This window comes from Fusarium flagelliforme (assembly GCF_020744385.1).
Source record: "Fusarium flagelliforme strain FIESC 12 MPI-CAGE-AA-0113 chromosome Unknown B0J16scaffold_2, whole genome shotgun sequence".
In the NCBI taxonomy this organism is placed as follows: domain Eukaryota; kingdom Fungi; phylum Ascomycota; class Sordariomycetes; order Hypocreales; family Nectriaceae; genus Fusarium; species Fusarium flagelliforme.
The window spans coordinates 4,954,842-4,971,299 of record NW_025763504.1 but is presented as its reverse complement, the minus strand read 5'-3'; the positions used below and the strand labels follow the sequence as shown (position 1 = coordinate 4,971,299).

At 49.8% G+C, this 16,458-nt stretch overlaps 5 protein-coding genes across 5 annotated transcripts; 2 read left to right on the top strand and 3 right to left on the bottom strand.

The window, feature by feature from the left end:
* Positions 1–1,327: 1,327 nt before the first annotated feature.
* Positions 1,328–3,283, bottom strand: B0J16DRAFT_335057 (uncharacterized protein). Its single transcript, XM_046127029.1, has 3 exons — positions 2,133–3,283; positions 1,770–2,074; positions 1,328–1,715 (listed from the first exon to the last, which is right to left on the bottom strand). Exons 1-3 carry the CDS (start codon positions 2,848–2,850, stop codon positions 1,491–1,493), a joined length of 1,248 nt encoding a protein of 415 aa, XP_045987265.1. The 5' UTR covers positions 2,851–3,283; the 3' UTR covers positions 1,328–1,490.
* A 1,024-nt stretch (positions 3,284–4,307) lies between these two features.
* On the bottom strand, positions 4,308–5,961 carry B0J16DRAFT_76362 (WD40-repeat-containing domain protein). The gene is made up of 4 exons (XM_046134452.1): positions 5,599–5,961; positions 5,420–5,546; positions 4,615–5,370; positions 4,308–4,565 (listed from the first exon to the last, which is right to left on the bottom strand). Exons 1-4 carry the CDS (start codon positions 5,728–5,730, stop codon positions 4,516–4,518), a joined length of 1,065 nt encoding a protein of 354 aa, XP_045987264.1. The 5' UTR covers positions 5,731–5,961; the 3' UTR covers positions 4,308–4,515.
* A 1-nt stretch (position 5,962) lies between these two features.
* Positions 5,963–7,232, top strand: B0J16DRAFT_76358 (NO signaling/Golgi transport ligand-binding domain-containing protein). The gene is made up of 4 exons (XM_046134451.1): positions 5,963–6,202; positions 6,270–6,278; positions 6,334–6,556; positions 6,606–7,232. Exons 1-4 carry the CDS (start codon positions 6,168–6,170, stop codon positions 6,915–6,917), a joined length of 579 nt encoding a protein of 192 aa, XP_045987263.1. The 5' UTR covers positions 5,963–6,167; the 3' UTR covers positions 6,918–7,232.
* Positions 7,233–9,689: 2,457 nt separating this feature from the next.
* On the top strand, positions 9,690–12,440 carry B0J16DRAFT_354236 (uncharacterized protein; the record flags this gene model as incomplete). Its single annotated transcript, XM_046129357.1, has 5 exons — positions 9,690–10,181; positions 10,349–10,518; positions 10,576–11,890; positions 11,941–12,228; positions 12,282–12,440. The coding sequence occupies 5 exons, from the start codon at positions 9,690–9,692 to the stop codon at positions 12,438–12,440; spliced, it is 2,424 nt and encodes an 807-aa protein (XP_045987262.1).
* Positions 12,441–13,587: 1,147 nt separating this feature from the next.
* B0J16DRAFT_335048 (concanavalin A-like lectin/glucanase domain-containing protein) lies at positions 13,588–15,065 on the bottom strand. Its single transcript, XM_046127028.1, has 2 exons — positions 14,009–15,065; positions 13,588–13,949 (listed from the first exon to the last, which is right to left on the bottom strand). Exons 1-2 carry the CDS (start codon positions 14,768–14,770, stop codon positions 13,866–13,868), a joined length of 846 nt encoding a protein of 281 aa, XP_045987261.1. The 5' UTR covers positions 14,771–15,065; the 3' UTR covers positions 13,588–13,865.
* Positions 15,066–16,458: the final 1,393 nt, after the last annotated feature.

Sequence of the window (16,458 nt, the reverse complement as noted above, 5' to 3'; positions counted from 1 at the left end):
GTCCAATAGGTGTATTATGAATGAACAAGGGAGTATTGGAAGAAACCGAAAATGGCACTTTCAACACCAAGAGATATATTCAGAGTTGTTTGGTCTTTGTTCTCAAAAGATGGGAATGGAAATAATTTTTAATTAAAAATTTTTCACAATGAGGGGAGCACACACAGAAGGAGCGAATGACACACTACCTGCCCTTTTTCACCTTACGACTGGACGACGACCCGACCCGACCTGGCCCAGGGAACCAAGGGAACCTACTAACTTACCACCAACTACGAAGTGGAATGGTGGGATTGTGGACTTTTGGATTGTGGATTGTGGGGAGGGGCGACCCAACTCCTCGACTCAGCGGCGTGACGGAGGCTAAGAGGCTAGGAGTAATAAGCCTAGAGTAAGAGGTCAACCTGGGCAGGAGGGGGAGGGGAACTTGCGCGGGTCTCTTTCCCACATTGATTGCCTTGGGTTGATGAGATAGCTGACTGTGTCATGATGACCTACCTTCTCTCTGCAGTTGATACAAGCAGCTATACCACTTACCCTACCTAAGGTATGAATGATATGGATAACTTCAATTCAGATTCACTGACCCTAGACTCAGTTTATCTGTTTACTTACTCAAGTTCCTCCCTTCACCCTTCTTACTGCTCTTTCAAGTTCGCTTGCAATCACGCGTATTCAAGCGCGACGACACTAGAGAACAAAGAGGAAAGATGCTACCAGCTAATTGCCCAATCAGCGCGGATAGTTGTCCAGTCTTCTTCACACCTTTTAACCTTCATTGAACCTGACTGGTTTGGGGAAGAATAAGAGCAGGCCTGGAGCTAGCTTTTAGCAACGATCAATGGAAGAGCGTTTCTTATTTGACCGTTCCTGCCAAGCGGCATGTTCTCCGACCGTTTGACTTTAAAGTATAAGCGCACGTGATGGTATCAGCAACCTTTCTGTAGCCGACCTATGAGAAACACTGTATTTAAATCAGCTTCAGCAGGAGGGCAACCAAACCGTTGTCCTCGACTACCTATAGTATCTAACCTGCAGCTGTTATATCCTCGGAAGCCTCTTGGACCATTTACAGCTTCTTAGCAGTTGTCATCGGCAGGGGCAAACACACACCTGGCGATGACCTTCTGAAACTCGCCATGAGATATTAATTATTCCTTACCCTGTTCTGTCCGAGAAGATCGAGATACGCAGGCTGCTTTCGGCTGTAGTCGACTTCACCGGCGAAGTGTCATCGCTTCTGGGTCCATCAAGGGTCAGTGTTTTCAGCTGGAGTTAAGGCCGTAATATTGCTTTTCTTCTATCTGGTATCTGAACGCTTGTAAGATATCCCAAAAACTCCTCAACGTCTGTTTCAAAACAGCAGAAACTATGTGACCTTCGCTAATATGTATTCCAATGCCGTAGATACTCGTATATGCTCAATTCAACAATGCCCTTTATTGGGCTCTGGGGTCTTCAGATGCTTTCACTTTGTGTCAATCACTTCACTATTCAGTCGTTACCCGAGTCACTCTACCTAACTCTGATGGGTGGGTAGGAAGAGGAACCTCGGTGGTCGGTGCCGTAGATCGAGGTTGTGCCTCAACTACATACGAGATACCATCTTCAGATACATATGAAGGTGGACGAGCGCCAGACCGTGTACTGGGTCTTATTTCAGAAAGATCCACATTCTCGTTGCGCTGCCAAAACAGACGATCTGGATCAACACGCTGCAAACTGTTAGATCACAACTACAATTTGATACTCAAGGAATCAAAACTTACCACTGTCTCGCGCCAGCGGCCATAAGCAGGAGGAAGCGTTTTTGTCACTTCGCTGTCTCCGTCAATAGCCTCTTCATCCCGCGCGAGGACTACTGGAATAGGGACTGGAGGTACTGCATATCGCGGGCCGCGGTATCGAGGAGGTCGACTTGCCCGCAGAGCAGCCTCACGGTTGCCCTTTATTATTAGTAGGCAGAGCCTTATCAGTCCGTGGAAGAAGAAAGCGGCTGCAAAGAGGATGACGAGAATGAGCATGATGTTCATCTCACGCGTGTTGACTTTGTTAGTCATTGAGAGGCAGAGATCTACACTTGGTTAATGTCACATTCAGACATGAGAATCGCAATCGGACTCGTGACTTACAAACGGTAACGAGTATGATCAGAAACAGACCCGAGGTCATACATCTCAGGATCTGCGCCCGCATACGTCTGGATCGAACCCACGGTATACATCCCAGAAAGTACTTGGGATGTCGATGTTCACGGCTTCTGCGTGATCGATGATGATCACGATCTCTGTCATGGTGTTCTCTCCTCCTACTTTCCCTGCTAATAGGCGCACCTAGAATTTCGGAAAGATGCGCCTCCAAGGGATCAACGGAAGCGTTTTGTCGACGTCGTTGACCTCGAGTTTGTTGCGATTCTGAAGGAGTTGCGACGGGCTCTGGTCTTGTTGGTGATAAAGGCTCGGCGACAGGTAATAACGGTGCTGGAGAGGCAGTCGTATTGCGAATATCATCAGGTTGCGATGGGCCCCATCTTCGCAAGAAATTGGGTATAGCGAAACGTCGACCAGCATTCGGTCGATTCGAATTAGAGTCTTGGGACTTGACGCTCTCGATTTCGGCGAGCTGAGGTTGTCCAGTCATGGAAGCAGGTTCTCTGCGACTCAACAGCCGTGAAAGAGGCGCAACAATCGGGCGAGACTCTGAGGTACTAGGCTGACGCCGTCCAGCTTCGATATCGACATTGGCGTTGGCATTGGCAACGCCTTCATTCGAACTTCCACCTCGCTCCATGCGTGATCGTTGTATAAGATCAGCACGAAGCCTCTCCATGTCGGGATGGGCCAGAGGCATCTTTTCTCAGCGGGGACCGAGGGAAGTATATACGATCGATGGGTACCGTTATGTACGACTCAGGTAGAGCGACTAAGATGGCGCTATCTTGGATTTTTGACTAGGTAGCAAAAGTAGAAGAACATACGATTACACGCTCAACATGAAGAAGAGTTTTGTTGTACCATCTCGGGCACTACGTATTAGTATAGTAGAGAGGAATAAACACGCAGAAGGAAAATAAGAGGAAAAAGAAACGTTCAAGAAGCCTGTCTTGAACGCGAGATTGTGACTGCAAGCACACAGCAAGGGACGACGAAGACGGACGAGGAACAGCAAGTGACAAGAAAACCAATAAAAAAGAGGAGACAAGTCGATAAATCGCAGCCAATGCAGCCCCAGCTCAGCTTCGCTATGATCTAATTATTTAGCTAGTGGGCTCTCAAATGGGCAGATGCCCCGGCTGGAGGTTTGTTATTCACACAAGGATCCCTTTATTTGGCCCCTTGATTGACAAACGGCCCATGTCATGACAACCTAGGCTCAACCTATTCTGGTCTTAGTCTAGGTCAAGGCAACCTGCAGTATCCGTAGGGAACGGGTCCTCCGAAGGGACAAACTGTGTCAGGGATCTCACGATCCTCGACTTCAAGGGTGTTCGCTGTCGAAGCTTTGAGCTTATCAACACTTTGATGGGTGAACGGACGTAAACAACAGGGATTGAAACGCACACAGAGCAAATGCTCCTGCAGCTACATAGCGACATGTCGCTGTTTGCGGAAGAAACACCGGTTCAATTGGTCTCGGACGCATCTGCTAAGAAATTATCACGCAACACAGACAGTTGTTCTAGCTGAATGGATTGGCTATTGTGCGGTAGAAACGTGGGCTGTGGAGATCTACAAATTACTTACTCAGTCCGAGCACCCATCCAGGGGTAACCAGACCAACTGCAGTGTAGAACTAACCTGATGCGGCTATCTTTCTGACTCTGTCACTGTTCCTAAGCTTGGCCGTCTCGGGTTGAAGCGTATCTCCATTCTGCTTGGAGCGCCTCACAGCCAACCGAATTTGGTGCAGGGAGCACATGAAACTTCCCTCTTCAGGCTATTCGATCAAGTGGACGAAAAAGTCGCGAATATTGAACCAGTTCTGAAGAATGGGGTTGCACCGAACCCAATGGCCTCTGATTATGATTGGCAGGCGATGTGGCTCTGAAGCTTAATCGTGTTTGATCTTCAAGGGCATGACAGAGCTCTGCTTTATTCATTGACTATTTGCAGTTGTGAGGGATTGCTTCGAAACACTCTATGCGTGCCCCAGCTCGTGTCTCATGTTTGATGCAAGCCAGAACGCCTCCTTCACCCTTCCCAATGTTAATGTGAATATTGTTAAAACTATACAGCAATTGTATGCATCAATCCGCTTTTCTAGCCGTCGCCGTCACCGACTCCCTCAAGTTAAATATTACGCTCCCTGGCAATAATAGCCAAAGTCGCACAAGGCTCCCTGTCTCATCGTAATGATGACCCTTCAGCCTTGGTGGGATCAAACATTGGCCTGGGCAAGTCCCTGAAGGCGCAAAGTATTTCCCAATGGTCCTGATAAATGGTCGCGTGCATGTCCCGTATTGATATCGCCAGGGAGCTATGGTAGATTAGAATATCGGGTTACTGCTGACGCCGCTCATTTCAGCTCGCCGAGAAGCATGGTGCGGTCTGATGAAGCCGAAAGTACTGTATCTCGTTAGTTTACCGACTTGACATGGTGAGCGACTTGACTTACGAATAGGCTCCTTTCCTGGCGAGAACTCAGCACAGTTGACTGTGCCCTTGTGGCCTGGCAGCTTGTAGGCGAGCTTGCCAGTCTCGCTTGACCATACCATAACTGTGCCATCACCTGACGCTGCTGCAATTCTCTTGCCATCTGAATCCCAGCTTGCTCCCAGAAGGTTCTTCTCGATTCCCATAGTCGCGCCATCAAAGGTTCGGATGTGTCTTTCTGTAGGTGCGAAGGGTCGGATATCCCATGTTCGTACGGTAGAGTCCATAGCATATGAGACAAGCGATTGAGAGTCTGGCGAAACTCTCAACGAGGTAACGGTGTCGGAATGACCCAGCATGGAGTATATCACCGACTTCTTCCGCAAGTCCCACACTCGGATGTCGTTGTCGATACCGCCTGCGTATATCTCGTTGCCAGCCTCTGACACAGCAATCGCGGTAATGGGGAATTCGGTCTGGATGTAGTCGACGGCGTTCTTTGATCGAGGATCCCAGATTCCGATAGTTGAGTCGTCGCTACCACTGACCAGCAACTCTTCTCCTCGTCTGCTGATTCCCAAAGTGTTGATGACTTCCTCGTGTCCAACATATCTACGAATTCGCGTGCCTGACGTCAAATCCCAACTCGCGAGGTGCATATCCGCCGATGCACTGTATAAAATTTCCGAGTCGCGGGACCATTGCAGGTCCAAGATAGCACCCCGATGTCCGTTCAATATGCCATAGTTTTCGCAATCGCCGTAGGTTCTCCAGAGCACTATTCATGTCAGTTCCATTTCGCGCACAATCAGCCATTCACTACTTACTTATTGATCTATCCATGCCACCAGACGCAATCAAGTTGCCTGTAGGATCAAACTTTGCTGCAAAGATCTCGCCTGAGTGTCCTGACAGTTCCATAACAGGAGCTTGCAGCCCACTTGTTCGTGGTGCCTTCACAGGTTAGTAAAGTTATCTCCAAGCCCCAAACGACGTCTGAACTTACCGATTGCACCAAGGCATTGCTTGACGCGTTCAAACGCGCGACGGCGCCTGTGGAAGAGTTGACATTCTGTCGCTTCACGAGCGATTGGGAAGAGCCAGGATCATCGTCAGCGGGACGCTTTTCGGCAGACATTGTTAATTTTGGAGAGGACTAAAGAAAAGGTTGACCTGATGCGACTCTGCTTTTGTGAATGCGCCCGCTTTTTGTCAATTCGCAGAGCTATAAAATGAGCTTGGAGCTTGCTGCTGCTTCACTTTTAACGATGGTGGTGGACTTCATGCAAATCAAGCTCCCGAATAATTGGTAGTCGGGCCGGAATTGTTCCTGGCGTCGGCATTCCAACGCTCCGTCCACCGACTTCCCAGGGCGGTGTTGGCGCCATTGCTTCACCTCCCTGGTTGCGGCTAGCTACAGGACGTTGTACAGCTCTAGAGGTGCATTATAACTTTGTGCTGTTTTATCTGATATAGACTTAACTTATCAAACCTACCCACTTAGTTGCAAAGCTTGCTCGTCACATCCACGTTTGTCGCTTGTCTCACGTCCATTCCCCTCTCACAGCCGTAACGATGGCTTCTAACAAAGCGACTCGCTTGGGCGAGGAGTAAGTTCACCACGCAGCCATCTTGGTCGCAAACAGAATATTATTGCAACTGCTAACTCGAATTCAGGATTTGGAAGTACGAAATACCTACATGGTCCCGAGATCGAATGTTCCTCTAACCAGAACGACAGAACCCGAATCGACAAGGTCAACGCAGAGCTGGTCACTTTAACCTACGGAACTATTGTCGCACAACTCTGCAAAGACTACGAAAGTGATTATGCGGAGGTCAACAAACAGCTTGATAAGATGGGATACAACATTGGTCTACGGTTGATCGAAGACTATCTCGCTAAATCCAACACCATGAAGCGATGCGCCAACTTCCGCGAGACGGCCGAGATGATTTCTCGAGTATGAACAATCATCATATGATCTATGATATTGGCTGACAAGACGACAGGTTGGATTTAAGATCTTTCTCAACATCACTCCCCAGGTTGTGAACTGGACAAGCGAGAACGACCAATTCTCGCTGGTATTCGAAGAGAACCCCCTGGCCGACTTTGTTGAGCTCCCTGACGATGGGCGAGCGCAAGACCAACTCTGGTACTCGAACATCCTATGTGGAGTGCTACGAGGTGCACTTGAAATGGTGCAGATGCAAGTTGAGGCTCACTTTGTTAGCGATGTCTTGCGAGGCAATGATACCACAGAGATGAGGGTTTCGCTAATCCGATATATCGACGACGAACTGCCACCTGAGGATGACTGAGAGATTCAGAGGAATACCTAGTTACGAATGTGACGACGATTTGGCGCTTCGCCAAAAAAGCTACGGATGGCCATACGGTAACCTAGATATTGAGGGACAGCATATCTCCAAAAACAAAAAAGATTACCGACAGCATGCATGACGACATATCAACCAGGACGTTTGGTATGCAATGCAAACTCAGAAGGCATTTATCAATCTTGCGACAGTTGGCTAGAGATCATGCATGGTACGTGTAAATACCCATGGAGACGAGGACAGCTGTCAGCCACGTGCTAGGCTAGAAACGCACGATTAATAAAGATCACGCCAGACATCGGCGATTAACATGATAGATCGAATGGAGGATTGCTCTTTTCTTGAACTTTGAAACAGAAATTTATAGTACAATCAAGTGCGATCAAGTGTAGTTTATATCTCCTATCAAGGCCCCATGCTGATAGTCAGGGACGAGTTGGGATTGATAAAAGCTAACGTCAATCCCCACGAAATGGAACACGATCGATTGACAGTCATAGATGGAGTAAGGCGGGATCTTTTAGCGGAGGTACAAGCTTAGGCCAATGACGGAGACGCTCATGCCTGAGGCAAGCTTTGCCTGAGCTTGGCTCCCTTTTTTGTCTCCATATCATGCCTCAGGTCTCAAAACTGACCATTTTCAAGCCTTGGTCTGAAAATTACGCACCTTGGGCTGAATTTTACGTACCCTAGTGTAACGCGCCAAGGATGGGCGCGCCAGTCGTCCAGAAACCTTTCTATACCCAGACCAGGACCGCAGGGCGCGCGCCATTAGATCAGGGTCCAGTCGTTTTCCTGTGGGGTGACGCGACCCGACCTCGATCATTCGGGTCCGCTAACTCTCGAACCTTGAAGGAAAGCCCCTGAAGAGCATCCACTACAACTACGGCCCAAGCCGCTGGAGGTGCTGAGATGCGCTGGGCTTACTGAGCCTCACAGGGCATCGCATCTCAGTTTGGCGGCCCGGGTAGCCCTGTGGTAAATCCAGCCTCCCAATCCTGGTTAGAAGCGGCTTGTTGCCGTGCATGTTCCATGTGTATCAAACCAGTCTCGGTAGTTCTGGCCAAGTCGAAATGTCTCTGAACCAACTGATAGAACAATGGATGGGCCTGGCTTCGACGAGCTGTCATATTGCCTCGTGCTGAACATGAAGATCTGCCTGCTCTGTATCCATACCAGGTCGAGTTATATCTATAATTCTATACCCATGATCGACCGCCCCGACTTCTCTTAGCTGCAAGGAGGCAAGGCATCGCATCTTGGTGGATCTCTCCCCAGGTCCCAGAGCAACCTAAGCTTTGGCAGACGCCTGGCGGCCATTGAAATCCAGCGTTGTACTTTGGTCTTTTACCATTTTGGATCGACCTAAGGTTTGGCGTAGTTGTACCTAAATTGCATGCATCTAAACATCCATCGAGATGCATCACTGCAAATATTCAAGAAGCAGAAATGTATAAGATCTAGTTGGCGAGCATTAAGCAGGAAACGCTTTTGAAGGGGCACATTCAGTAACAGGTGATGATTATTCACAGATTCAATTGAGAGCATCTTATAGGGTCGGAAAAGGATAGAAGGGCTACAAGAACAAGAAAAGTTTCCCGTCCTCCCACTCATTATGGAACTGGACTCAACACCCACCGCCCAAACCAAGGACCGACCGACCACGTTTTTCACCCACAACTTCTGTCTTGCTCCTTTTCATTCTCACACCTCTTTCTCTTCTGTCAAACAAAGCATATCACTCCCCTTTGCTCGGCCTAGTGCCGCTTGATTCTGGAAACTTCGAGTCAGAGCAGCTGTCGCGTTTGATAAACGACAAGCGCAACCCAGGCAGACTCATCAGAGTCTGACGTTGGGCCTACTTTCAACTCCACGAACGGTATCATACTGTGGTTCCCGTCCTCCACTGTTCCCGTCCGTTTGGCATCTGAATCCCTTCCGTTTGCTGTCGGTACCTTTATTAACGGGTTCCTTACATATAATTGGGAGGTACCCGTTTTACCTTAAGGCGCGTTCCGTTGAATTTCCTAGGGTACTTATTATTTGCCCTGGTCCCCCGCCAGTCCTCGAGTACCCTCCCACCCCTGGCCAACCCCGGGCAGTCTCCGTCTGTGTGCTGTCTTCCTTTTTTTTTACGCTGAGAATCGAGCACTGAGCAACTGAGGAGGCCATTCACCTCGAGAGCACAAGCCCAGCGCCCACTTTCCACTCCCAGTTACCTCGACACTCCGCCAAATCCAACCTACACCAACCACACCATATTCATCCACCATACTTTCTATCTCTAACTCATCACCGCGACATCGACATCTGGTCGACTATCGCATCGCAAAGTATCGCATAATCGTTGCGTCTTTGCTTTGTTTTTCTTAATTACCTGCGACACACGTTCCCGCCCACTACCGACGCTTGACACGATCTTCCAATTCCCGCTACTTGGGGTTCGCCTCTGTTTCTCCTAGTCTCGTGGTTCTCGCGATTCTCGCCTCGTCCCCGTCCGACCGCGCGCCTGGCAGCTTGGACCGCGTCCACGTCTCCGTCGCTGGTGATCCCTTCACTCGCGCCTTTTGGATTTATTGCCTGTCACGTCCACGTCGGGAGGCTATCCAGCGCAGTTCCGCCTGGTGGCACGCCCCCGTGGCTACACGAGCCCCCGACTTGCTGCCGCTACGGCAGAGCCTCTAGGCCTCTCTCTGCTCTTACTACAGTATTAACATTTCAACGGCCATGAATCCAAACGTCAACATGGCCAGCATGAACCCCATGGGTGGCCCTGTTGGAGGTGCCCCCATGCCTATGATGAACAACGGCGCTGTCAACCCCCAGCAAGCTGCTGCCGCTGCTGCTGCCGCCGCCGCGTCCCGTCAACACCAGGCAAATGATAATCAGCGCAGCATCCTCAACACATATATTTACGAGTATTTTATTCGCATGGGAATGTACCAATGCGCACGATCCCTCCTCGAAAGCGATCAACAGGTCAATGTCCTTAAGGATGGCGCGAACCGTCGTCGCGACGAGAACGGCAATGTCATCAACGGCGTTGGCGATGACCCTATGGATACCGATTCCAAGGACGATATCGACTCCAAACTCCCCGAAGACTTGCCGCCGCCGAAGCTTCCCATGCCTGCGTCCGACACGTCTTTCCTTTACGAGTGGTTCTCACTGTTCTGGGACATTTACTACGCGCAGCGAGCTAAGAGCGGAAACAATACCATTAACCAATACGTCCAACACACTCAAGTAAGTCTATTTTCATTTTTTAACTATGCCGTACTGCCACCTTGGGCACGATCGTTCTGTGACCGCTTCCAGTCGATGGGAGATGGTGTCAGACTGACTGCTCTTGCCCCCTACATTTGGTAACCACTTTGGCTGGTGACCAATGCTGACCCTTGGTGGCAATGTAGCAACAATCCCGGCTAAAGCAGAATCAACAGCAGGAACTTCTGCGCCAAATGCGACCAGACATGACCCAGCAGCAGTATCAAATGATGCGAACCATGCAAAACGGCGGCATGGCCATGAACATGAAGCAGGGTAACCTTGCCCGTGCTGCCATGGCCAACAACCAAAACAAGTGAGCATCTTATTTCTCATTTTTTTGATAAGCCCTTCGCCTAACCGTGACATGCAGCCCTCAAATGATGCTACAACAAGCCAAGCAAAACCAGATGCAACGAGACCCTTCCGGCATGGATGGCCAAAACAGACCTTCATCGCCGGCTTCTGGGGAGAACGCTCCCTCGCCCTCCAAGCGACAGCGCATCGACGCGCCCTTCAACCCTAACCAGCCTGCTGGTATGATGGCTAATGGCCGCCAAATGCCTGCTGGACAGATGGCACCCAACACTGCCGCCGCGCAACAAATGCTGACTGCTAATGGCATCAACCCCCACACGCTACACCCTGCGCAATTGGCAAATTTTGCCAACGCTCCGCCCGCCGCCCAGCAAAAGTCGATCGCAACATACTCGCAGAACCTACAGCAACACCATGGTACCCAGATGGGAGGCAAACAGATGCCAAATGCTGTTCCTCAAGGCCAGGGATCGCCAATGATGGCACAGGGTCCTGATGGAACTGCTCTCAACGCATTCTACAACCCAGGGGAAATGGGCGGCCCAGGAGGCATCCGGCCGGGACCTGGCGGTCCCCAAAACGGAGGGGGAAGCAACCATGCCCTCCAAGACTATCAAATGCAGCTAATGCTTCTAGAGCAGCAGAACAAGAAGCGACTCATGATGGCCCGCCAAGAGCAGGACACAGTCGGCAACGGCATGCCCCGAGAAGGCCAGCCTGGGCCCGGTGGTCCCCCCGGACCCAACGGTCAGTTCCCGGATACATCACCTCAAGCTATGCGACCAGGTGCATCTCCCAACCCTGCTGAGCAGATGAAGCGTGGCACACCTCAGATGAACAACTCTGGTATTCCTTCACCGGTTCCCGAGGGTGGTCAATCCCGTGGCTCACCCAACCCGGCCATGAACTTCATGGGCAACAACATGGATCCTAACATGGCGCCTCATTTCTTCAAGGGGATGGAAGGCAACATGGGCGGCCAACCGCCTATGAACGGCGGCAACATGCGACCACCCAGCTCTCACCCTGGCCAGCCTTTCAATGGGCAGATGACACCACAGATGATGGCCGCCGCACGACAACAGCAGCAGCAAGGTCAACCAGGACAAGGACCACAGGGAAATCCCCAACAGTGGCAGCAAGGCCCTAACGGACAGATGGTACCTCAGCAGATGCAACAAAGTCCCCAGATTCAGAACACTCCCCAGCAACGATCGATGCCTCCTCCCCAGGCACCACCTGCTGGCGCAAATGGAGCCAACAGCCGGACAACGGCATCTCCTCAACAGGCGGCTGCCGCACCACCAACTCCCAGTCAAACCAATAAGGCCGCCCCCAAGAAGAAGGAGTCCAAGGCTGCTAAGGACAAGGTAAATATATCCCATGTATCACTATGGGCAACAAAAACTGACAAAAGTAGCGCGCTGCTGCCAACAAGAAGGCAAACCAGAATCTCAACAACGCCGGCGCAACTCCTTCTAACGACAACAACGATTCGCAGGATACTCCCGCTCCTGCGACACCTATTCAGAATGCCAACGCTGCCAACTTCAACAAGAATGGGCAGGCCAATGCCGGTCAAAACGGCCAGCAAACATCTGGACCAGCTAACGCCCCTGCTGCAACGACCGCACCTCCTCCAGCACCACCAGCTCCCCAGCACGACCCTAATCAGATGATGGGCATGGATAACAGCTTTGGCCCATTGGTACGTGTCAACTCTGTTCTGTTTTTCGAATTTATTACTGATACAATTTACAGTTTGATGGCGGTGGTATGGAGTTGGCCAACCCCCTCAACTCGGGTGACGTGCTCAACGACTTCGATTTCGACTCGTTCTTGCACGACCAAGATGGCGACAACTCGGCTTTTAACTTCACGGAAGCGTTCCCTATGGGTGACGAAATCGGGGCTGACTAGTGGTATCGACGCGAAGAGTTGAGTTGGTTGGCATTTACGCACACGAGCTTGGGCAGACTTAATCAGGCATCATTTGTCACGGCGTTTTGAGTGGAAACTATATCATGGTCAATCGGCGATCTGGTCCAGGAGGCAATTTCCCTCCTATGTGGTGGTATTAGGGGAAAAGAGCACTATTTGTTTTGGTTTATGTTACCGACGCTGGATGTGGTGTTCGACTGAAGCTGGTTTGACACGCACACCCGCACTACGACTTGGTATTTCCTTTGGAACCCCCCATGGTCTCACACGTCTCTTTTTCTCCTATCATTTTGTTGTTTTTACAGTTCGCTGTCTCTTCCTTTCGGGTACTATTATCACGGGTGCACGGTGGAAATCCTCGGTGAGCCGGGAGATGTTATTTAAAGATGGGGTGGAGGATGGCTGGAGCGGACGTCCATCTGTGTAAAGTTTCGAATTACTTATATGGTGTATCCCTAAGCTTATGGCGAAAAATCACATACCACGCTTGCGACTTTTCCTTTTCCTATGCGTTCAAAGACAGGACTTTACATTTTCCTTACTTCTTTTTGGTGGTTGTTTGCAAAATATGATGAGTATCGAGACCCGGCAAAAGATTAACGCATCAATCAAGTGATAGTTTTTGTCTTTAATGAGTTACAATAAAACGTATCTTTGTCCTACTTAACTTAATTACTGCTGTCAACTAGAAGACTTCCTTGTTTTTGCAAACCTATTAGATGCTGAGGTGTCATTAACAGCCGGTTCAGTGCATATTGCCTAGCAATTAGACTTTGAGCAGCGTTCCGTGCGTGTAACCTGTCCCTGTCTTGGGGCTCGAAACAGCCATTAGGTGAGAGTAGGAGGCGACTGTTACTCGGTGAATCTACGACAACCACAACCAGATCTTGGATAATACACATCGATGTATTCTGCAGCCTGGAGGTTACATTCTCTAATGCAATCGGTCATCCCATTATATGCTACAACTTGCTTGGACCATCTAAGTCATTGAACACGGGGACGGATGGCTGCATATAGCATCATGTGTTGACGACACCTCTCTAATTTACACTTAGTCATCCCGCATCCATCTTGAGATAAAGTTAAGTTTCGAGTCATAACATCATGAGTCTTGTTTTTGTATCCAGATATCTATTTACACGAATCTGCCGTACGAACATCTAACCATGGGTATAGACATAGAAGGGAGAACAAGACAAAGCTAACTGTAAACAGCAGCTTCCAAAGAGAATGAACCGTCGAGCGAAGCGATGAACCAGTGTCAAAGACGCTTAGAGGGTTGCTTTGCCCTCACGTGAGTGAGGGTGAGATGAACTGAAGAACGCCAGGCAGGGCTGGCAGAAGAAGGTATATATAGCAGAAGTTTGAAAGTTGCAGAGAGGATTTCAGCTACTTAAGTAACTAGTTTGTGGACTCGTAGACGGCGACGTAGGCGACCTCCATCATGTTCTTGTAGCCAGCTTCAGTGGCCTTGTTGGGGTTACCCTGAGGCTTCATATTAGTGCTCCGGTCTTCCAGATGCAAAGCAGAAGGGTAATACTTACAGGCCAGTTACCGCCTACGGCGACATTGAGGAGAACGTACATGGGGGAGTGAGCGAGAGTGCCCCATGTCCCTTCGTCGTTGAGAGTCGCGCCAGTGATGCTGTGGAAAGGTGTACCGTCCAGAAGCCAAGTGATCTTCTCCTCCTTCCAGCTACCAGCACGTCGGTCGATAACCACAGACCAGGCATGGAAGTCGTTATCGGGGATGGGAACTCGCTGGCCAAGGCCCTCAGGCTCGTTGCAAGGACCGCCGCCCTCATGTCCACAGTGAACAGTACCGAAGCCGGTCATATCACCGTTGACTCGCTCAAAGATGTCAATCTCTCCACATCGAGGCCATTCCGTTCCTTGGCGGAGGGCATCACCAAGCATCCAGAAGGCAGGCCACATGCCCTGCTTACGAGCTGAGGTGCCCATTCGAATGCTGGCCTCGACACGAAGAGCCTTGTTTGGGTCTGCGTGCCATGACTTCTTAGATTCGAGACGTCCAGAGGTCCACTCGCCCTTGCCATCCTTCCAGGGAACGAGTTGTAGGGTGTCTCCTCCCGAGAGCTGGATGTTCTTGTTAGAAGTGCTGTAAACCTGGATCTCGTTATTGGAGTTGATGTTGAGAGCCGTGTTCCAGTTGTCGTCCTTGGGAGTGCAACCCTGGCAACCAGTAAACTCGTCCTTCCAGAGGAGCTTCAGTCCAGGGCGGTTGGGGGCACTCATGGCAGAGGCCATGGAGGCCAGGCCGGCGAGAACGGGGAGAAAGTTGAGCATCGTGTAAGTCGAAGTGAAACGTGCAATCGAAACGAAGACAGGAAGTTGTCTTAGATACTGAGACTTCTAGGACGAATTTGAAGTCTTGGAAGAATTAGAACGAATGTCACAGCCGGGAAGTAGATAAAGGAATGTTATGCCTCCAGGGCTAAAGGAATGAAACCGGAGAAGGCGAAGAAGACTGTATATGTACAGCTCAAAAAGGAACGAAAGAAGCTTGAGATAATCGAATCTCGAAGCAAGGGCTCAGAAAGGAATGTGAGTAAAAAAAGAGAGAAAAAGCACAAAGAATGGCTGGACGTGTGGTGGAGAACAAGAAAGAGAGATCTATGCCACTGGCATATGGAATGTTCTATATATACGCTCTCTTGTCTATAATACCCAAGCGACCCGAGACAAGAAAGACTCCACTCCTTCTACGAAAACGAGATGCGAGGACCAGGAGACCCGGCATATTAAAGTCGTCGGGGCAGTTCCCCAAAGGGGTGTGGATATGAGACTGGAGAACATGGGGTAGATGATTTCTATGGATGAGTAGAGGGACACTGATTAGCATGAATCGCATAAACGGACAGGACAGGCTGAGAGAAGACCAGGATCTACGAGTTCCAAACATATGCAGCGGGTGATGTTCAGGCACGGGAGCAGGCTTAGTGGATGGCTTGACACAATGGACTCTCAGAGGCCGCAGCTAGACAGCGGCATAGACCAACTCTACAGGGGTATGAGAGACGCTACGGTCAGGAACAGACTTGTTCACTGCGGATTCGTCCTCTCTCTGGTTCTCGAGGAAGAGCTTTATCTTGCGCGAGGTCAAGCCTTGCCAACTTGGTCAGCTGCAGTATCAGAACCACCAACAACACCAAAGCTTCTGCTATACAACCAGACAACGCATTCCTCGTCTTTCTGACATCAACATCATGCCGCATGAAGCCATCAGCTTAAAAGAGACAGCGGATGTGGCGATGTTCAAGCCGGGGCTAATAACTAGTGTATCGGAAATAATACCAGGGGCAGCAATTATGGATTTTGCCCACTAACCAATGTTAACCCTGTATAGGACAGACCTAGCGATAGAGACTCGGAGATGAGCTAAATGACATGACTCTCTGTTGCTTTTCTTCAGCTGTTTAATAAAACGATACAATTACATACAGTCATGATGAGATGCTGAGCGCTTAATGGTGATGAGAGCGAATTGTCTCGAACCGAGAACATGGGTTCTGCTTGATTCTTGGCAGCAACTTGAAACAAAAGGGCAGAGAATCATTAACCAACGAGGTTAAGGCAGCCTACGCGGCTCAAGATAGGAGGTCAAGGTGTCAGGGATTAAGCATCCACTAAGAGCAGGGTCAGGCTTGGTATGGTCTGGGACATTCATTGGCATGATTTTGAGAGGAACAAAAGGAAGAAAAGATAATATAGCATTTACAAGTCTTCTCTTCTTGGAAGTTTCACTTGGTTTCTTGGTGGTTGAGTTAAGGTGGCGGCAGTATTTTTAGTAAGACCAGTAACTTATCATGCAGGGCTGTTTGTTCGTACCTTTTGATGTGACACTTCTCTTACTATTTTGAGCATGGCGCCATCGGGTTTCTGTTTCTTGCTACCCTAGGACAACGAGATTGAGTTTCCGCTATGGTAAATCATCAACAAGAACCTACGAACCGAAAGGTTAAATACTCAAGAGA